Here is a 21,988-nt window from a genome sequence, read left to right as displayed (position 1 = left end):
CGAGGCATTTGACTATATCTATGTAGCATGCTATGGACATGCATATTTTGGATGTTTAATATTATGCATACCAGTCATGGCATCAACTATTTGTCAATAACGTGTGATAGAAAACAGAGTATATAACTCCTCAAAAGTGTGAAAATCATATATGAACACAAAGGATAGGTAAGTACAAAAGGGTGATACAGAACATGTCTATAACCACCATAACTAAACATACCAAACTAAACATATAAGTTTACCACAAAACAAAGACATTGAGTGATCTAGATTCCTATTTCTTGAATGAGTGGGGTAGTTAAGCACAAAAGGGTGATGTAGAATCCTATTTCTTGGAAACTTCTTTCTTCTCCTTTGCTTTATCAGATTCTCCAGCAGAAAAAGAATCATCATCAATCTCGATAAACTTCATTTTCTCCTTTTTTTCTTCTTCTCCATAACAAACTTATGGTGCTTGTTCATCCTGCCAAACACAAACCCGACATAATATATACCACAATTTACCCATATATACTCAAACATCTATGACCCAATCATATGTCAAATACCCAAATCGTCGATGACAATAGTGAAATAGATAGAGCTTAGTAGCTAATCTAACCTGTTTGACGACTTCTCGTTAACCCTATAACAGTCAAATACTCAAATCGTTGAATCATCGTTCGCTGTAGAAGATTTTCGGTCGCAGCATCGAAGAGGAAGATGAAGTTTGACGCGATAGTGCCCTAATTTGGTGATCTTTCGTGTTTACGTTTTACAAAAGATTTATTTTTAATATTTTTAAAATTTTATTTTCTGATGTGGCAATATATATAAATCTCAAAATTAATTATAAAAGCCATGTAAGCACTCCAGCTGCCATGTCAGCAAAAACCGGCACCATCTCACCAGAAACATCAAGTCTGGACAGAAATGGATATATTTTTCAAACTTTGATGACAGAATCGATAAAATTTAAACTTTGAGGACAAAATCGATAATTCGGGGAAACTTCAGGGATAGAAAGTATGGTTTTGCCACAAACCAAATGAACATCTAAGCTACATTTTTCTCATCATTTTCTTGCTCAAACCCAATGAATCCCTAAGCTACCTTTTTCCTTTTTCTTCAACAATCATCAATTTTCTGCCTTCAAAACCTCGGATAAAAACAATAAGAACACAAGCAAAGAGATATACAATAGAAGAATCTTGAAACAAAACCAAAACTAAATGGAAATTGAAATAAAGTACTTGAACAACTAAACCTAAACCCTAAATCATAGTCAAGCAAAAACAAATGGAAATAAAAGAATAAGTAAAAGTAGAGATGAGGAAGAAGAACAAGAAAATTACCACCTCTTAACAATGGTGTTGAAGACCCAAATATTAAAGCCAAATCTCCTCTTTACTCACTATCTTTTTTCCTCCTTCCCTCTCTCTTTTCCTTATTTTTTCTTCTTCTCCTTCCCTCTCTCTCTCCTTTTCTCCCCTTTTTCTTCTCTGCAGCCTCCCACTCCTTTTTTTTCTTCAGTCACCAAACCGTCCTCTCTTCCTTTTTAAACCAAAAAAACCCCCTTTTTTGTCTTTTTCTTTCCCTTTTACATGCCACACACCACACTTTTTCTTTTTCTTTTTTTATATTATTGTTTATTCCCTAGATATTTTTTAGGGTTTTAACTTTGGTGTATAATTAAGCCCAAGATTTAGGCTTATTTGAATAGAAAAGAGGCTTTGAATTTTGGGTATTAGTGGGCTCATGCATCTTAAACAAAGAAATGAGTTTTTGGGTTTGAGTTTGGTTTTTTTTATTTTTGTTTTTGTATTCTTTTTTTATTTTATATATTTTATTTATTATTATTTTAAAATTCAGTCGGACGAAAACCGGTTACTACAATCACTAATAAAATATATTAAACAATATTTCTTTGAAATTTTTAGGTTAATGGTTTATATGTCATTATTTACTAAGATATTTTTGGAAACTACAAAAATTTGAAAAGTGATGTAGACTTAATAGATTAGTAGTGTATAAATAAAATTTCTCTATAGATAATTATATATTATTGTTATATTGACGGCCAAAGCAGCTCTAGGATCATTGTGGGCCGGCCTCATGTTTTGTTCTTTGGGGATCGGCCCAACATACAAAATTACGCATGGGCCGGCCTGTACCATCAAGGCAGAGGGCCACCAGTGGGCCGTGCCGGCCCACACAGACCTCTACCAAGTACAAACAACTACATATTTTTTTATTCCATTCATGTCCTGCATTTCTTTGTTAATTACCAATTTACCACCGCCCTCTCTGATCTGCTGGAACCGAACATATTCAAATTTTATTTTCCATGGCCGTCCTCTGCTCTTCTTTTGCTCCTGCATTGAACTTTCCCTCTCATTGTTTTTTTTTTTTCCATCAGTTTTTCTCTGTCGCTTGCCTTACAGCCATTTTCTCTCACGGAAAACTAAGGAAATCCAGTAGGCTGCAGCAACCCAGCATCCTCTTTCCTGTGACACTGAAATCGATTTAGGGTTTAGTTGGTTGGGTACTATTTTGTTTGAAATTGAAATAAGCCATTTTGATTCAATACAGGAAGTAGGAGGTGAAGTCAGAGGAAGCTTTGAGAACAGATTTTTCAAGAAAAAATCGATTTAGGGTTTAAGAAATATTGAAGAAGTAGAAGAGAGTGGGAAGTGCAGACATGGGAATCAGCAGATGGAGAATGGCGGGGATAGAAGTCCCAATCAGCGGGAGTGACTCCCTCAAGTGGATAGAAGTGAGTGTTCCAATCCCATACTGTTCTGATGCTGATGGTGATACTGCCATGGAAGTGCCTCCTCTGGGTCTCCCTCAGCTTTCCGCCTCTTGTTTGTCTTCTTGTTCGGTCATTGGAGATTCTCCGCATACTAGCTGCCTCATCTCCAGAATTGACGACTCCCGTCCTCACGCTATCGAGTTACTCCAGCTCTCTGCTTCTCGCCAACAACAAGGACTTCGCATCTCCTTCCCGCACGTCCTCTCCCCTTTTGTGTTCATCTGCAACAATGAGGTTTTTTTTTTCCCTCCTAATATGATTACAACTTATTATAAAGTGATCTGATATAGATATTCAGTGGCAATGCAATGGTTTTAATATGCATAATAACAATCATATATATGTATTTGCAGATTGAATCGTCTTCGAGGACCCCCTACTTGCTTTATGCTGTGACTGTCTCTGGAATTGTGTTCCTTCTGAAACTCGCAGACCTTTCTTCCTATGTATCTCATTCTGTCCTTTCTAGAGATCATTTCGTAGAGTTTAACCTGCATACTCATTCACATTCACATAATATAAATAATGCAACAATTACAAGCATAGCCGCTGCCGCCGGATGTCTTGTTGTTGGCAGAGATGATGGTTCCATTACTTCTTTCCGACTTGGCTCACTCCACCAGAGTGCTCCTGGTAATGCTTTTATCTGCTTGTTTTCTTCATCTTTTCATAATGCTACAAGTTCACAGTGTGTAATGCCACGGCTGATTGTATTTCAACAATGTTCATAACCTCCGTTAGGGTTTTCCCATGAGCTGAGGGATGAATCTGGGATCAATCGTTTGTGGGGCTTCATGTCAAGGTATTTATGTCTCAAATGAGCTTTTGAAACTGTTGTGTGTTCTTCATCCTGTTCTCTTCTCCTCCTATTTCTTTAAAGCTAGGGGTGTAGAATTGATTGCATTTGGAACTTGAATTGTGGCGAGATGCTAGGGGCTGCACAGAATTCTGTGCTACTGTAGATTCTATTGAAATTTTGCTTAAATTAGTGTTTCTGTGAAGTACTTTTGATATAGCTTGGAATTTCATGGTCTGAATTTATGAAGATGATCTCATGCTATATCAACTTCCAAAAAGGTGTTTCTTGTACTTCCAAGGATAAGTAGATCAAAGGGCTTGTCAGTACGGTAAATGTTTGCTTGCGAGTTTACATGCAACCTGCTTTGCCTTCTATGTTCTTTGATGCACTTTGAAACTGCTTCACCTAGCAGAGTTTCAAACTCCTTAATAAACAGAGCAATATTCTTAGAAACTGCTCCTTTCCACTGTTCTATATTTCAAAATGTGTCATTATATTTGTTTATCATTTCTTGTTGCCGTGGAAGATGTACAACAACAACCTAAAATGAGTTTAAGTTGCTCCATTTTTACTATTAAAATCAATACCTATTAACCAAAATAAAACCTAGCCTAGAATAAGAGATATCATTACTGTTGTCGTAAAGGTTGCTCCTAAAAAAATGAAACAAAACAAGGGGAGTATCATTCTATAATTATGTAGATTGTGTATATCAATTAGAATCATATAAATGCCTACACCTCTTTGTACTGTTACAAGATAATATATCTATCAAATAAAGAGAGTACTCTTATTTTTGGTACACTCGCTAAGTTTTTGATCTTTTGAATTCTGAGACATTATATTTAAATTGGTTATGAAAGGTGAAGTCTGATTTCTTTTAATTATTGATGTAATGTATGCTATTTTTTCTTGGCTTTTCTCCTTACACTTGAATGCATGTTTCCTAAACATGCAATGCAGGGGTAAGATTGCAGGGGCTGTTCAGGATTTGGTAATATCGGATATGCAAGGCAAAAAATATTTGTTTGTGCTTCATTCTTGTGGGAACATACGAGTTTGGGATCTTTCTTCTTATAGCAAGATATTTAGTCATTCCACAAGCGCTCCAACATCAGAAGGCAACTTCTTTAACTTCTGGCTTTTTTTATTCTCCCTTTTTCAATTTCTGGACTTGTTTGCAACTGTATATTTGTCTCCATATTTCTGCATCATTAGTAAAACTTTGCTATAGGCTTTGAACCAAAAGTTCTGAGCTGGCTTATCCTGTGAACCTTATACTATTCTTGCTTTTAGGATTGGCTTCTCTTAATCAGTTGACTCAATAAAGTACAATTCAATACTAATAGCCCATATGATTCTTAAGTATTCTGCTATAATAGTATTTCTCTATCTTTTTCCCTCTATCTTAAAGCACCTCTGAACCATTTGATTGTTAACTCCACATAGAAATCTGGAATTCTGGATTAGTTGCTGTCTGGATTCGGTAGCTGGTCTCCACACTTTATGTGGAAATTGTTTGGTGAAAATAATAGAATTAAATGAACAGGTTGGATTAAGTGCAATTTTCTTCTAGATTCCTCCCATGCTACTCTCTTCTGCATGGATTGGCATTCTTATTCACTGGTCGTTTGAAATTTTGTACTCATATTCATTGTTTTCTCGTGTATGGACATTCTGATGTCAAAGCATACTGATCCCATTTCCCAGTCCATTTGACCGGTGTCTATTTATAATCTTGATATTTATTTTTAGTTTCTTATGTGTTTCTTGCCCTATTTTTCTTTTCAGGAGCTACACCTGTAAGGTTCTGGATAGGTGAAACTAATCGTGATTCTGGCTTTATTCCCATGGCTGTCCTTTATAAAATGGCTTCGGTATGTATTCCTGAAAAGTTTGAGTTTTTTATTTTTCTTTTGAAGCATAAAATGCTGCGGTTTTTAATCAGTTCATCTGGTTTCTATTATGGATAGCAATTTATACACAAGTTCTCTTTACTCTCATTTTGTTATTGTAGGGGATCTCAGTAATTGTGATTAAGTTAAGCATGCGACTGGATGTATTATTTTCTCTCGCTGAGAGTACCTAAAAGAGTAGACTTTTTGGTTTTATTACCTTCTTGGCAGGAATTTCCGGTTTATATATTTTCTTTTACATGGGGGAGGGTCGAATAATGAATGCTGTTATTCATCGTGTAAATGGGCAATGAGTCTTTGGAACTTTTTCCATTATAGTTGACATGTCTTGGGCAGTGGCAGGTTGCTTGAGAAGTAATTTGATTGTTTGGAATTCAACTCCTAGGAAGGAGAAAAAAGGATTCTTGATTCCATATCCTTGGGTATTTGTGAATGTTTGGAATGAGGAATTGGGGAGCATTTGAGGGAAAAGAATTACTATTGTGGAGATTAAATTAGCATAGTGGGGTAATAAAATAATGTCGACGAGAGTTTGTTATTGGGCTAATCTACTGTCTTTTAGGTGCTTGTAATTGGGTGGCATCTCTTTGGTACCTTCTTTGGATTGAATTTCTACTTTTATCTCATAAAAAAGTTCAATCTTCATGTAGAGTGAGAAAGTTGTAAATTTGTGGATAATCTTTTTATCTAAGAATGATCCCAGTTGAGTGATGTTTTGATACTCAATTAGTTTGTGCTTAAGCTTTTAAATTTAGTTGATTACATTTGTTGATACTTATCTATATAAAGCTGAAGGAAAAAAGTAGTTTAATCGTGGAACATACAACATGTTGGTAATGATTTTATGTCGTGCTTTTGTAACTCTGTTGGCTATTGCCTATTGATTTCTGATCCTGAATCTGCCTTTTGTTTTTAATTTCCCTATGTGATATGTGGTAATACTTACTAATGTTTTGTCACAACTGTGAAGGACGTTAGCGTGGAGGTTATATATGTCTATAGCTTCTCTTGTGGTTCAGGGGACAGGATCATTATGTCACTTGAGTCATCCGTGCAAAATATCCCTCTTGAGGAGGTAAAGAAACTGATTATCCCTTTCTTTCCCTTCTTGTTTACGTTTATTTGAGGCTCAGATTTTTTTAATTGCCCTGAATTTGTGTCTTTTTTTAAAATTTTAACAGGGGAAATGCATTGATGTACAACTTACCTCAGACAAGATTTGGATATTGAAGGATAATGGATTAGTTTCACAGAACTTACATCATTCAAATAGTAATGTGTAAGACAGAACTTACTTCATTCAAATAGTAATGTGTAAGCTTGTCTATTCTTATAGTTTTTGTTTGACTACCTTCCTTTTAAGGTACAATTTTACCACAGCTCTTTTGCATGCTCAGCCTAAATGCAAGTCACAGAATTGGGAAATGGTTTAATTTATCTGCTTCTCTCTGTCAGACTTTGTTTTTCTTTGCTATCACTTATTAGCACTAGTATGCATTTTCCATTGTTATCCAATACCAGCTGCAGTATTAAGAATGCTATTAGCAGACTTTTGCCCCCTTTTTCAATCTGCTAATGGAAACAAAGCAATTCATTTAAGAATTTTTCATTGTTTGAATATTTTTTTTCGTCTTGTTTCCCTATCTCTGTATTTATTATGTCATGTAGGGGGTTGCATATTTGTTAAAGGCTTATCATACCATTTGTATCGGCAAGGAAAAATTTAAACTACTCATACACATGCTATATTGAATTGGAACCAAAAAGCTTACAGTGAAGATGCTTGTATCGTGTGTATCAATCATTGATAAACTTATGATATACCAACAGTGGTCTGACAGGCTACTAAAATTTGAACAAATACCTAATGAAATGCATTGACATATGTAACCCTTCAAACTACTGGCGTTTTTGTCACAGTACAATACCAAACGATGTGAAAAAATTTAGAATGGGTGTTATATTTGATCAGTAGATGACATTTGCAATTCCTCTTCATCAAGCTTAAACATATATTTCAGGGAAGAACAATGTTATTATGCTCTAGGAGAGGAATTTGTTGCGGAGCAGCTATTTCAGTGTTCTGAACATTCTCCAGATGATCTTCTTTGTATTGCCCATACAGCATTATCGTCTACTAAGGTACTATGCCTACAAATCTAAGTTTCTATATATTGATTTTTTTTTTCTGTAAACCAGGGTAATGAGGGTTCCTCAGATGGTCATATGAAACAGTCATCCATTCATTGGACATTTCCACATTGAGTCGATTACAAGTTACAACAGCTATGAAAAACTCTCTTTTAATTTTAAAATATCAATGGCTATAGAACAGGAAGGGTTAGAAATCAAAAACTTCTGTTTTCCAATTTAATAGTCTGTGTGTTTACTTTATTTTTGAATAGCAAAAATAGTCAAATATATTAAATATGCACCTAGGGGGTACCACCTTGGTACAGCAAAGGGGAGAACTAGTTGCAAGAAATAAGGTCTATGATGTCACACAGGAGATTTCATTTGTATCATGAATGCCATTGATCCAGTTACTTAAAGAATGAGAAAATCTATTCTTGAAGTTTTGATGAGGGATTTCAATGCCTTTGATTAAGGATTGTGATACGATCCCACATTGCTTAGGTGGGATGGTACTGGGCTGTTTATTAGTAACTTGGGCACTATGGGCTAGTATTTTGGTGTAGAATGGGCTTGGGCCTTATCAGATTTATTCTAACTTCTTACTGGCAAATAACCCTCTGCAAAAGCTCATGAACTTAGTTCATCTTATTTCTTGATTCTAACTTTCTAGAGCAATATGTCAAATATGTATTCATAATCATATTTTTTTTCTAAATGACTATAGTTATATAATTAATTATTTTGAACAAGATAATTTTATATGTACTTGCATCTCCATAATCAATATGTTCGCACATATATACTACCTGTATACCTATAGACAAGAATCAAGGACTATAGGATTAGGTAAAAGTGTAGCTTTTGATAGGAATGCATGGCGAAGGAGAATTCATGCAATGACTTTCTCTGGGCCGAAAACAAAAGGACAACTTAATCCGATAGCAATAGTATTTAGCATGACTAATCTCAAATTTTTAGCGAACCTGGAACTTAAGACAATACCTGTACTCCTAAAAGTTAAAAACAACTCAATAAAACAGACCCAACAGTTATCTTAACTTAATCATAAACTAGCGCATAACTCTTGCTAGAAAAGGCTCTATAAAGTTCCAATCAGCTATGGATCTTAAATTTCTTTGATTTTAGCTTTCAATCTTCTCGATAGCTCTGTTACCCACATCAAAATGACACCCCCATACTCATGATGTGGAATTACTCAAGGATAATTTCATAATAGTTGTCGGAAGTGTCTTGACCATAATAATTACCATAGGATTGTTACCAAATGGGATTTGCTTAGAAAATAATAAAATATTAATCTTGGTTCCATTTACTTCACGTCATTTTGGGAGGGCGGACATCCAACTTCAGTTTTGCAAGCTTTCTAAAGGTACATGGATGGTGTTTTAAAAAGGTGCATGGCAGCTCATGCTAAAAAGAGTTGTGGAAATTACTAAGTTAGTGCTCATATTCACTTTTTCCCTTGACAAGTAGCTGTTATTATTTCCAAATTGAGTGATTACTGCCACCATTCTTTTCTGTTTCCAACTTCTTCCATGCTGGCATGTAGTGATTTTCTCTATATCAAACAAGCACTGTGTGAATCAATACTGTTCCATTTTGCATAATTTTTTTTCCATACATCTGGCTTGAAGGCATCTGGCAATCTCCATCCACACATCTAGATAGTTGAAGGTACTCCAGAAAATGGCTGTATTTTAAAAAAGTTACATTGCTTTTTTGTGTTTTTCTTCCTCTCTTTCCTGTTGCTTATGGTTGATGTTGTGAATTGGTGTAGCTTACAATGTTTTTTCTTGATGCAGGATGACATTATGCATTTCGTGTCATCAATTTTCTTACGTAGACTGCTTCATCCCGGGGTTCATCATAATAACGTCTTGCGTGCAGCTTTCCTGGATTTTAACAGGCATTGGACTGATATTGAGTTCCAGTCATTAACTCTTAATGGACTAAAAAAGGAAATCCTTTCACTAATGGAGCATGAGGTTTTGTCACAGTTCTTTTTTTTTGTTTTTTAGTTTGGTAATTTAAGATTTTAAGGAGGCTATCTGAGAATTGCAAGCAAAGCTTAAATACATTGTGTATTTCGTGCTAGGGTGTCAATGACAGTCCAATTTCAATACTTTATCGCTTGAAAAACTTCTGTACCCGATATTTCCATCATTGGTGCAAGCACAATGCAGCATCTGGTTTGCTTGTTCAATCCCCTGCAGGTGCTGTTTGTTTAGTCAGAAAGAATTCGGTGTCACTGTTTCGTGCCTTAGAAAATATTGAGTTGCTCATTGATGGTATGTTGGTTGATTCTTGCTTTTTCTGAAAAGAATTTTGTTTTTGTGCATTTAAGGATCTACTTTTTTCTAGAGTTCCTTCACCCCCCCCCCCCCCCCACCCTTTTGCTTTCCAACTGCTTCTAAATGTCTTTTACATGCTTATTTTGCTAGGTTCTTCTGATGAAGTTGGTGGTCTTGTTAGCTTTGAACACAATTTATCTCACAATGACTCAAAATGCGAGATTCTTTTTGAAGTTCTTAGATGTGTTATTAGTATCAGTCAACAATTGGGCAAAACAGCTTCTTCAATATATTATGAGTCACTAATTACACCAGATATTTCATCTGAAGAGATCATTGCTCGGCTAATTAAGATTCTTGAAATTGGATACAGTTCATCAGTGGCATCATCACTTTCATCAGGCCTGGGTGCTGATATTGTTTGGGATAAGGAGATGGCAGATCACAAAAACCTGAGGAAATTCTCCACCGACATGTTATTATCTCTTCAAGCTTTGTGCAAAAAAGCTACCTCATGGGGAAATGTTTTGAATGTTATTGAGAGCTATCTACAATTTCTTGTCCCTCAAAAGGTCTTTCAGAGCTATGATACAGTGACAGAATTTAACATCAAAGCTTCAATTCTGGTCCAGGCTACTTCTCAAATTGCAAAAGTTATGTTTGAGTCTACTTTTGACATTCTTCTGTTTGTAACCTATTTGGTGAACATCAGTGGCCGGGTAAACAGTTCTCTACCTAATTACCTTTTTCTCGACAAAATGTTATGATTGTAACTACTCAACTCTATTAGTCGTTTGTACACAAGTGTCGTGATTATGTTAGAACTTAGTAGCCACATGTAGAATTTAAATGTGTGCTATATCGCATTTGTATGCTGTATTACATGGTCTTCGTGGAGTCTCTGGTGTCATTCTCTAGAATTTTGGTTCAGATGGAATGCATGATTGACCTGTTCATGTCATTTGCTCGTCTACCACCACATGAAAATTTTGTTTGTTCTTTTACGCTATCTCGTGATGTCATGGTGGATGTGTGGCTGTACTAGAAAAGATAGGATAAGAGAGAAGACTATTTGATGTAGCCTAAACATCTTTCTCAATCTTATATGAGACTTTTAGGTATCAGGTTGTCATTGTTTTAGCTCTGATGCGTTGAGCAATATCCTGGTTACTGAAAATGTTATTTCATATGCCAACTGGAGGAGGATTGGCAAATGGTTTAACTTCTATTACTTGAAGGCATTAGGGTCTCTTTTGCCTCAGTCTGGGATAATATAGCGATCTGCTTGTCGTGTCCACATATGTATTCTTTCGGAGAATTGATCTGTTCTTTTGGTTATGGTGTCTTTTTTCCTTTTTGGGGCAAACTTTTATGGAGTTATCTTCTATTACTTTATTCTCAAAGTCTGGTGCTTGCCTGCAGATTTTTTCTTGATCATTAATATGGCTGATTATTGGGTCCATTAGCCCTAGTCTCTCCTATCTGTGTAGTGGAAGCAAAAAGTTAATGAATTACAACCTTTATTTTTGTTTTTCTTTTGGTTATTGAATAAATAAATCATGTTATTGTCTCTCCAGTTTTCTCATAACTATAATTTGGAAAGTGTTTATGACACAACAGTATTTGGTGCATGTTATGTAAAGGATACAAGGGTCATCTTGGAGCTCGAACTATTACTTGATTGACATTCAAGATTTCTTATTCTTTTACATTGCCTGTATATTTATGTGTGTGCATGCACTCATGCTTGTGTGTGAGTGCCATGTATTTGTGTAAGCTATACCTGGATGGGTAATGTTGTTCCAAGGCACATGAAAATTTTAACATGTAGAACTTTATTGTACTTTGGTATGCAGATCAATATGTTGCGTGATGATATATCCAGAATACAACTTGAATTATTGCCGTTGATTGAAGAGACTGTGTCCCAGTGGCTTATCATTTATTTCTTTGCCACTACACCGTCCGAATCGCCTGCAATTGAAGATTTCAGTTCTCAACTTTCGTCGTTAAAAATTGGTAAGTATGTGCTATTGTTTTTTGACTGAATACATACTGCTAGCCTGATTCTTGCAATTGCTAGAAGGCAGAGGGACATTTCTATGTATTTCATAATTCATAATTTGACGAACCTTTTATTACTTTTTCTAATTTATTATTGTTTGCAATGTTTGAGCTCCACTCCAGAGGAGTATTCATTGCAAATACATTTGTAACCTAACCTTTTGACAAACAAGGAAAGTGTCATCGATTTCATCTTTTATTATTGATCTTGCTCTACAAAGTTCCTGCCGAGAGAGATGCTTTCCCATTGTTATGTAGAAGTTCCTTCTAAAACTATTGTGCCATGGAGATTTTACCCCTAATAGGTAAACAACTTCAGTGCACAAGGCTCCCGCAGTAGGTGGGGTCGGGGACATGGAGGATATACAACAGACATTACTCCCACATATGTGGAGAGACTGTTTCTAGAAATTGAACTTTTGAACTCTATCGAGCCATTGAAGCAGCGCGTCGGGCTAGAGGTTGCACCACTGCAACTCTAGTGTTGGGCCACATGTTCGCGTGTTCAATCTTACCACTGATATTGTTTTAAATTGATGACTATTTTATTTTTGCTGTTTTCCTAGATGGCAAGACTGATAAGAGATCATGGAGTGAAAATCTTGGCAAATGTGATTATACCTTGGGTTTAGTGCTTCTACTTACTGTTCAAAGTAGTTCTAGAGATCCAAGCCACCTTTCTTCAAGATGTCTCCCTTCTCCGCAAGACATTGTTTGTTCAGTGCGAGATTTTACAAGCTGGATTATTTGGGGCAAAACTGGCCAAGAATCTTGTAATTTCTTGAGGCGTGCGACTGAGCTTGCATTGATCCTGCTTAGGCATGGCCAATATAATGCTGTTGAGGTTATTTTTGTTTCTCCCCTTTCCTACAATTATATTTCTTTATTGATAGTTTAAGAAAGGTTAGCTGAAAGTTCTCATTGTTGTTTTCTTTTGTTTAGACAATTCTCAATATTGAGAAGGAAGATCTACGAAGGGAGAAGATATCTAGGAGTATTCAAGATCTTTCTGGCGATTGGTGCGTACTTCAACATCTTTTGGGATGTTGCTTTCTTATTCAGGCGCAATGTAAATTGCGTGGAATGCTGAAAGACAGGAAAGTTTGTGAAGCTATATGCTGTTTCTTCAGGTATTTGATCTACGTTGTTTTTTGTTCGTTAGGTTGTGTACCATATATTGGTCGTCTCGTTGATTGGAAGAAACTTTTAAGCCCCTATGGTGATAACCATGGGAAAGAAGGAGATGACATGAATGAATTTCTTAATCCACGTTCACCAATAATATCCAATTCCCGTCCTGTTGATCGAGTAAGAAGAAAATTCTAATTCACATGGTTGTAAGCTTTCTCCATGTCAAATTTACATTGACTTTTTTTCCCCTTTTTCTTCAATGACCCACTGCCTCATTAGTTATCAAGGAAGTTTACAGATTCTTCTTTCGTCAACCAAGGTATTTTTGAGACATCTGTGCCACTGTCTTAATAAACTTCCTTATGTCAACACCTTTCGGAATCACATTATATGCACCTCCAAAAGGCTTATGACCTAAAATATGGAGGCACCTGGTCCTGGTGCTTTATTTCGTTTGCACTCGCTTGCAACTTGCAAGCATGATTTTATCTTGTTAAAATGTCTATCCAGCCACAATGTTGACTCACTCCACTATCTTCAAAACTGATTCATAAACAAGCGGCCTCCAAGGATTTAGGCTCTTTGCAAGGATTCATGTACCAAACTAGAGGCTTCAGTTTTCATTTTTTCTGAATGAACAAATTTTACCTTTTAATGTCTCACCTATATCAACTATCATCCTATTTAATCTCTACTTTTTTGGAATTGTACCTTCTGTCAAGAATAATATTGCATTTGCATTTCTTTCTTTGGCCACATTGCCCTTTTTCCCGCTCCTGGAGATTTCTTTTATTTAAATGAGTTTTCCTATGCTGATTCAAAAGTGGTTCTGCATTTCCTCACACCATGTCCAAGCCTCCTTTTTCTTTCTTTTATATTATAGAAACTATTGCTAGAATAGAATTGAGATTGATGACATTCTCTGTGAACCATGAGAGGCACGGGGCTCCTAGTGCCATGGGGATTGAGATGAGAAAAGGGATATGGTATAATCTTGTTAATGACTTAAGAAAATAATTTCATAGATTTTTAAGGCTGTGAATTATACAAGGAAAAGAGGAATATTAAAGACTCTTGAATGGTGGAACTTGATATTGTTTGTATGAAGGATACTAATGTGGAAATTTTGAATTAGAGAACAGTTATTATGGTAGAACTGGTTCATTTGCATTCTTTTCAGTGAGGTTGAGATTATCGCTGTTACTGTTCTATTCAGAGCTTCATCTGGACAAGGAGCATCCCAGGCTTTGCAGAGTTTGCCCCGGGAAGCTGGATTGCCGCATCTTGGTTTTGGTAAGTTTTTCCCAGTACCTTATGATTTCCTTCAAAATAAATTGTTTATCTTTTACAAAACAAATAGATGGCTTCAATCTACTAATTTTCCTTCCAGATGGTTGCGTGTCACCCGCTGCATGGAAGCTTCATTATTATCTTTGGGCAATGCAGATATTTGAGCAGTACAACATTAGCATAGGTGCTAGCCAATTCGCTCTTGCTGCACTTGAGCAAGTTGATGATGCTCTTAGCTTGAAAGATGAATCCTGTGATCAAGATCTAATCAATGAATCAGCAACTAGTATAAAAGGAAGACTCTGGGCAAATGTCTTCAAGTTTACTTTAGATCTTAATCTCCTGCATGATGCATATTGTGCCATAATTTCAAATCCAGATGAAGAGAATAAAGACATCTGCTTGAGGCGTTTTATAATAGTTCTTTGTGAGCATGGAGCAGCGAAGGTTTCTGCCAAATCAAAACCTTGCTTTTTCTTTAATGTACTTTCTACCTTAAAACGCATGGTCAAGAAACTTCAAATCTAACATGTGTTTCTTGGGTGGAAGAATATAGGTGTCGGTATACTTGATAGTGAATGAATGTGAACATTGGATCTTTCATAAAATACCTATTTATGATAATTTCTTCTATTATATGCTGCAGAGTCTTTGTGACGGTCAACTACCCTTCATTGGTTTAACAGAGAAGGTAGAGAGAGAGCTTGCCTGGAAGGTAATGTCTGGAGAAGCAAATAGACGACTTTTGTTTTTTTACTATATTTTCTTGCCAAGTAATGTCACTGACACATATTGTACTTAAAATTGTAGGCAGAGCGTTCTGATATCTTGGCCAAGCCAAACTCCTATAAATTACTTTATGCATTTGAAATGCACCGGCATAACTGGAGAAATGCAGCAAGTTACATATACAAATATTCAGCTCGTTTGAGGACTGAAGCAGTTCTGAAGGATTCCCAGGATATGTCACTAGTGCTACAAGAGAGGCTTAATGGCCTTTCTGCTACTATCAATGCTCTGCATCTTGTTAATCCTACATTTGCTTGGATCGATACTCCGCTTGAGGAAAGTCCTCATCACAACGAGCATTATTCAAGTAAAAAGGCTAAAAAGATAACAAACGAACAATGTAATTGTCGAACAGTTCCATCTCTCTTTCTCTTTTGTAAATTATGAATCATGTCCTTGTATGAGGCAATAACATTTTCTGTTTTTGGTGAAGTTTCTCGTGATGATGTTGAGCCTCAGAGGCTGCAATCGTACGTTGACATCAAGACACTTGAAAGTGAGTTTGTATTAACCTCGGCGCAGTATCTGCTCTCTTTGGCAAATTTAAAATGGAAATTTACCGGTAAGGGCATCTTTTTTGTAATATATCCAGAGGCCTTTTTGTTTACTTGATGCTGATGATGCATTGAACATTAGACCAAAATCATGTGTATTCCAATTGAAGGTTGAGTTGAGTGGAACCATTAATTGAATTTTCACAATGTTAAAGTCCGAGTCAATTTTGCACCTTAATAGATTGACCAGGAATACAATTATGGGTGTAAATGAAGTTGTTAATTGGGTTTGAATAAAAATGTTAGATATCCAAACGGTATTTGGTGTGTTCGTAAGTATTAACTTGAAAAGTTTAACTTCTTTCTTTAAGGAACAACTACTGATGGGAGGTAGTATGAAAACTGGGGATGGTATTCGGGGGTAATCTTTCACCCCATCATACCACACCAAACACACCCAGGGAGTTATAAACTATATCATTTGAGAGGAGACGTCACCATTTTAAAATTTTCTGAGGATCCAAACACCACCCCTTTTGAGAATTTTTAGACCTGCCTCTTTTTGATCTAGTTTCAATGGCAAGATTAAGTCAGTTTCTCTTCTTTGTTTGCACTCTCTTTTTTCCCCCCTTCCCTTTGTGATATGCTCATCATTTTGTTTTCTTGTCAGGGATGCATAAAGCTCCATCAGATTTGGTTGAACTTTTGATCCAGGCAAATTTGTATGACATGGCATTTACAGTTCTTTTAAAATTTTGGAAGGGCTCAGCATTGAATAGGTATAATTTTGGCACTTAACTTGTGTATGTGGTAATAAAAAAGCATCCTAGTTCACTTTTTCATTTAACTTGTTTCCACTTTTATTTCAGGGAATTGGAAAGAGTTTTCTCTGCTATGTCACTGAAATGTTGTCCACATAAAGAAAGTTCCACATGGGCTGGGTAAGAAAATTTTGTTATTAATGCATAAGTACGTCAAGTGTTGCTTCTGCTTTTATATTTTCTGTTGCTCAATTCTTTAACTTATAGATATATTATAATCAATTTCCGTTATGGCTGGCTGATCTCATTATAAATGATGTCCCTTGCACTTTCAGGAATGATTCGGGAATGCATGGTCTTTTACTGACATCCTCAATGGATGAATTGATTCTCCATAGTGCCCCTGACTTGGGTCCTACAACTCAGCAACCTAAAGGGAAGACTCACTGGGAAATTCTTGAGCATTATCTGGTCCGTATTTTCTGCACTTTTTTGTTTTAATTGTTATAGTCAATTTTGTTCTTCTCTTGGATATTCTTTGTTTGAAAAGAGATAAAAGGTGGCAAAGAAGAACGGTCTGTATGTTTGGTAAATTGGTATGCATTAGTATTTTATTTCACTGAACTAATTGATAATATTTTGTTGCTTTTTGCAATATTGTCAACCCAAAACTGGACACTGTTGAAGATTGCATTGTTCATACAAAAGAACGTGTTAATCCCAAAATATATGGGTCAACTTTTCTTTTTAAAAAAAATATGGGTCAGTTTTAACGTCATTGGATTGGATACAAGTGTTACGTTGGCTATCAACGTACTGCTGGCTCTTCTACTTTGTCTGGGCTTGGGATAAGTTGGAGTTAATGTTTACTTGTAGAATTCTCATCAGCTATCAAAGTTTAGGTATGCTGTGGGTTTGTTAGTTCAGAGTTTTCAATAAAATCTATGAAATTTTGTTCCTAGCGTCTTTCCTTCATGGGTGGAACATATGAAGTGCAGGGGGTTAATAGGTTCTAGTGATAAAAGCTTGTATACTGTGGGCATAGCAATGGAACCACATTCGAGATTATGGGCCCCGGCTATATGGAGAATGTGTCTTGCTTTTCCCTGCTGAAGGGGCAATAATTAAGATCTTTCCAGTTCCACTGTTTCTACTATGCCTTTGTATATTTATGGGAGGAGCCCGTGTTGTAACAGTATATCAGAGTAGTTTCTCTTAAGAAAACTTAAGAGGTGATGGTTGATATGATGTAAACATTGTTAAAAGAAGTATTAGATTGGGAGGCTCATTATTTGGTTTCATGTAGACATGTACACTGTCAACCAGACTTTGCCAAACATTCCCAAACTTTCCGAACACATTCCCAAATGAGGTTTTATTTGGGCATCCTTTACTTGTGACGTACTGGGGCGCACGGGGAATGATTGGCAACAAAGAATTTATGTGGTAGATTCCCACTGGCTTATTGTATGGATTCATGAAACCAAGTAACCAACTCCATAATTGTTTGGGATAAAGGGAATATGATGATGTGTATTTGAAGGGGAAGGTGGTTAAAGTGCATCTCAACTATAATAACTCATCCCAAAGAAGAGAAAAAAGATCCTTGTGTGGATATTGTATGCATATTTCTGTGTGTCTGTGCTATCATTCTACTTTTCCACATAATATTCTTCTTACCATCTTGTTTCCTCACGGAATATTTCCTTTTTTTTTTTTTTTTTTGCAGGAAAAATACAAAAATTTTCATGCTAGATTACCAGTGACAGTGGCTGAAACGCTTCTTCGTTCTGATCCTCATATTGAATTACCTTTGTGGCTGGTACATATCTTCAAGGTAGTTACTCACATACATCTGGCTGCTCTTATTCATAAAATGAATCCACCTTTCTGTCTGGACTTTTAGTTTGTTGGCCATTACAAGACCTTAATCTCTTGTACTTAGTACTTAACTAATTATATATTAATATCTAATTGTTTATTAATACATAATATATAATTATTACATAATTAGATAGAATATCTTTATTCTTATTTAATTATTCTTTTTAAAATTTTCTTATTCGTTATAAAAAATAAAATAAAAATAAAAAGTTTCTTAAACTTCTGTTTATTATATTGGAATCTATTTATTATATTAGAAAATGATATTCATTAGAGTATCAAAGAATATAAATATTTTATTCTAAAACCAAAAATCAAAAGAATATTTATAACATTATTAATACTAAAATAAAAAGGAATATTAAAAAAAGGATTATTAATATTATATGTATAATAACATATATAGAATACTAAAAATATATAGAATTAGAGTGTTCTATATTTATCATGTTTTCTGGTACAATTTGATAAGAAGATTTCTTGACCCCTCCCTGTAATTTTTGGCCATGAAGCCGTCTCCCAAACCCCCTTCCCCATCCTAAATCGAGGAGAGAAGGTATAAATGTAAAAGAGTCATCATTGAAGCCTTTATCCCAAACTAAGCCGCTATTACTCAGATTAAGCTTTGCATTCTTCTACATATTGTTGTGCAGTTATCTCCCCTAGAGTATAATAATATGTGAGTTTTCATCTGGATAGGATAATTTATCTTCATTTTATTTTTTAAGTACTAAAGTTCCCTCTCCCCCCTCCCTGATGTAGTGTTGTAGCCTGATATTACTTTGCCAATCTGCTTTTATTTTCTTTTCCTGCTGCGTTATTAGTGTTGTGCTTTCCGTTATGCAAAATCCATTATGTTAAAGCCTTTTTTTAACTCTGTATCTCAAAAAATCATTTATTCATATAGATATAAGTATTAAAAGGTCATAATTTCTAAGAAACTATAAAAATTATTACTTAAAAATTAATTCAATAAATTGAAAATGATGCGAAATAGGTCCTGATAAGAATAGTACAATATACTTTATCTGCAACAATTAGTTTCAGTTTTCCTTTTTTTATGAATTACGTTTGCATTGTCAATTTATTTTGTATTAGTTTAAATATTTGCGTTAAGTAGTTAAATAAAATAACATTGGAAATGACAAGGCGGCAGAGATAACAAAGAGAAAACTGGATCACAAAGTAAAAACAACCTATACCACTTTTTTTTTTTTTAAATTTCCCATTTCTCTTATTTTCTCCTTTATGTAGTGTAATAGAAACTGTTGCTCATCCACCTTAATTTTATTGCCATGGGTTGACAGGGTGGTCGAAAAGAAAGGACTTGGGGTATGACGGGCCAAGAATCAAGTCCTGCATCTTTGCTTAAACTCTATGTTGATTATGGTCGGTATACTGAAGCTACAAATTTGTTGCTCGAGTACTTGGAAGCATTTGCATCAGTGGTAAGTTGTAACACGCATTTACTCAACTTCTTTCAAGAACAAGAAACCAGTGGCATTCATACTAGTTTTGTTTGTCCTGAAATATCAACTCTTTGTGACAGAGGCGAAGCCTCTTTATAATGAGTACCCCCCTCAATTTTTTTTAAATAACCCTATAGACATAGTAAATTATAGAAAAGACCCCCCTAAGTATATGGTAAATTACAAAAAAGACCCTAAATTTGTCCCACCCCACTCCACAGCCTTTGGATCCCCAAAGACTATTACTGACCATTGGATTTGTCTACCAAAAATAAGGTTAATTGACCACTTCACAGTCTCCCATTCATATATGAATCTCTCGAGTTTCGAATCATAATACAATCTTTTGTTGTCATTTAGTTTTCTCTTCTTCGAACCCGATTTCTCTAAGAGTCTAAGCTGACCTTTTGCTGAATCTGAGTCAAGCTCAAGGGTATTGCCGGTCTTGCGAAAAAAATGGTTGAAACAAGAAGACATGTGACAATTATTACTTATCCTATTTTATAAATTTTTATTTTTAGTGTTATTTTTGTATTTTAGAATGTATAATTAATAGATAACCCAAAAAAAATTCCGGAGGCAGCCTCCACTTCGTTTTGCTCACCCTGACATAAAATTCTACCTCCACCCCTGCTGACCCTAAATCATCAAAACCTGTGTCCCGAACAGTTTGGGGTAAGCTACATGATTCCAAAAGAGAGCAATTGAAAATTTGAAACCATCAAACAATGGCCTTATCTTCATCTGGAAATTATTTTCTGTCAACATTGGTTGACGCTTAGCAAAAGGGTGAACCTTGGCCTAGTTTTAGATTTTGGCTTAATTGCTACCTAGGATCAGAAGTTCAAATCATACACTCTTTTTTTCCGATGCACAGGTAGAGCTGCATGTGTCCTTTCTTACTGGACTCCGCCACGACTGAGCGAGCCTTGTCCACTGGGTGTTGTTTCTTTTTTACTTTTATTCGTTTATGGTCTGTCATTTGTGTCAGTAGCCTGTTTGATGGTAAACTTGGATCTTCGAATGCTTTTTTTATGGTATTATGCTCCCTGTTTACTGAAAATTCGTGCCACTGTCTTTTTTGCAGAGACCAGCATACCTAATTAATCGGAAAAAGCCATTTTCAGTATGGTTTCCGTACACAATAATAGAGCGTCTATGGTGCCAACTGGAGGAAATGATCAGTTTGGGCCATATGGTTGATCAATATGCTAAGCTCAAAAACTTGTTACACGGAGCTTTGCTGAAACATCTCCAGCTGGTAATGCTGTTTTTGCGCTAGCTCTTTTTTTAAAATCCGAAATTTATTTGCCTACTAAGATACCACTGTCTCTTTTATTCAGCTGAAGGTGGACTCCGACGATGCCATATCTGCTGCTCTCTGTTAAGCAATGCCATCTTCCGGGGCTGGTAAATTATGTTTGTTGGTGTATGATGTCCAGTTAACAAGCTGTTCGGATGAATTGCCAGATGAGAAGATTTGATCTAGTAGTAGTTCCACAGTTACAGGGCAACAATGCCAAGGTGTGGATCTATGATTCACGGAGTCCAAGTTATAGGACACCAGAGAAGGCACTTCCTGGGCATGCTTACATATGGTAGGTTAACGATGCTTGTGCACCAAAAATGATGAACTACAGCGACGATAAGGTGGGAGAAGACAAGTTTCTCAGGAAAGTGGTTTAGAATTAGATTTAATACCTGTGCACCCAAGTTTTTGGCGAGGTTGAATTGTATGAGAAGATATATAAGTATATAACAGTTGTTGTTTGATATATATCAGATATTATTCTCTCATTCCTAGATGTCATATTGCGTCCTATGGTAAACAGAGAATCCAGCCATCCTTGATTGTTCTCTTACATGAGATCTTGGAAACTACGATCCTAAGGTTGGATTACCCGCCGATAAACAGAAACCACATTAGTTGTCGATGTAACTAATAAAACGTTTAATTTGACAATGACATCTATGTAATTCTGAAACATGAAATGACAAGAATGATGCCAATGCAGTGACAGCATATCGTCAGAATCAAAACCATTATGCTCTGGCGATAAAAGCCAGAGGAAGGTACACTCAATCACCATAAAACCATATGGTAATTGTTCTACAGATTCACTAAGCTTTTTTTCCTACAGAACCA

The 21,988-nt window shown here is 35.7% G+C and overlaps 1 protein-coding gene and 1 long non-coding RNA gene across 2 annotated transcripts; one reads left to right on the top strand and one right to left on the bottom strand.

The window, feature by feature from the left end:
* Positions 1–123: 123 nt before the first annotated feature.
* On the bottom strand, positions 124–1,502 carry LOC119983906. Its single transcript, XR_005464779.1, has 2 exons — positions 1,341–1,502; positions 124–466 (listed from the first exon to the last, which is right to left on the bottom strand). It is a non-coding gene; the product is annotated as an uncharacterized LOC119983906 (long non-coding RNA).
* A 778-nt stretch (positions 1,503–2,280) lies between these two features.
* On the top strand, positions 2,281–21,639 carry LOC119984131 (nuclear pore complex protein NUP160). Its single transcript, XM_038827943.1, has 26 exons — positions 2,281–3,031; positions 3,151–3,430; positions 3,539–3,599; positions 4,560–4,717; positions 5,388–5,473; positions 6,483–6,587; positions 6,694–6,791; positions 7,534–7,654; positions 9,472–9,654; positions 9,765–9,957; positions 10,111–10,679; positions 11,817–11,979; positions 12,591–12,868; positions 12,967–13,154; positions 14,372–14,448; positions 14,546–14,892; positions 15,092–15,160; positions 15,256–15,574; positions 15,668–15,796; positions 16,399–16,507; positions 16,598–16,669; positions 16,825–16,960; positions 18,219–18,326; positions 19,681–19,821; positions 20,930–21,103; positions 21,186–21,639. The coding sequence occupies exons 1-26, from the start codon at positions 2,684–2,686 to the stop codon at positions 21,228–21,230; spliced, it is 4,557 nt and encodes a 1,518-aa protein (XP_038683871.1). The 5' UTR covers positions 2,281–2,683; the 3' UTR covers positions 21,231–21,639.
* Positions 21,640–21,988: the final 349 nt, after the last annotated feature.

Source organism: Tripterygium wilfordii, chromosome 18 (genome assembly GCF_013401445.1).
Source record: "Tripterygium wilfordii isolate XIE 37 chromosome 18, ASM1340144v1, whole genome shotgun sequence".
Lineage (NCBI taxonomy): Eukaryota > Viridiplantae > Streptophyta > Magnoliopsida > Celastrales > Celastraceae > Tripterygium > Tripterygium wilfordii.
Note: the sequence above shows the minus strand (reverse complement) of the source record. Positions and strands in the feature narration are given on the sequence as shown.

Excerpts from the sequence above, each read along its gene's own strand:
- LOC119984131 (XM_038827943.1), top strand. The coding sequence starts at position 2,684 with ATGGGAATCAGCAGATGGAGAATGGCGGGGATAGAAGTCCCAATCAGC. Across the intron at positions 7,655-9,471 it reads CAGCATTATCGTCTACTAAG|GATGACATTATGCATTTCGT; the intron begins GTACTATGCCTA and ends TTCTTGATGCAG. Across the intron at positions 15,797-16,398 it reads TTTAAAATGGAAATTTACCG|GGATGCATAAAGCTCCATCA; the intron begins GTAAGGGCATCT and ends TTTTCTTGTCAG.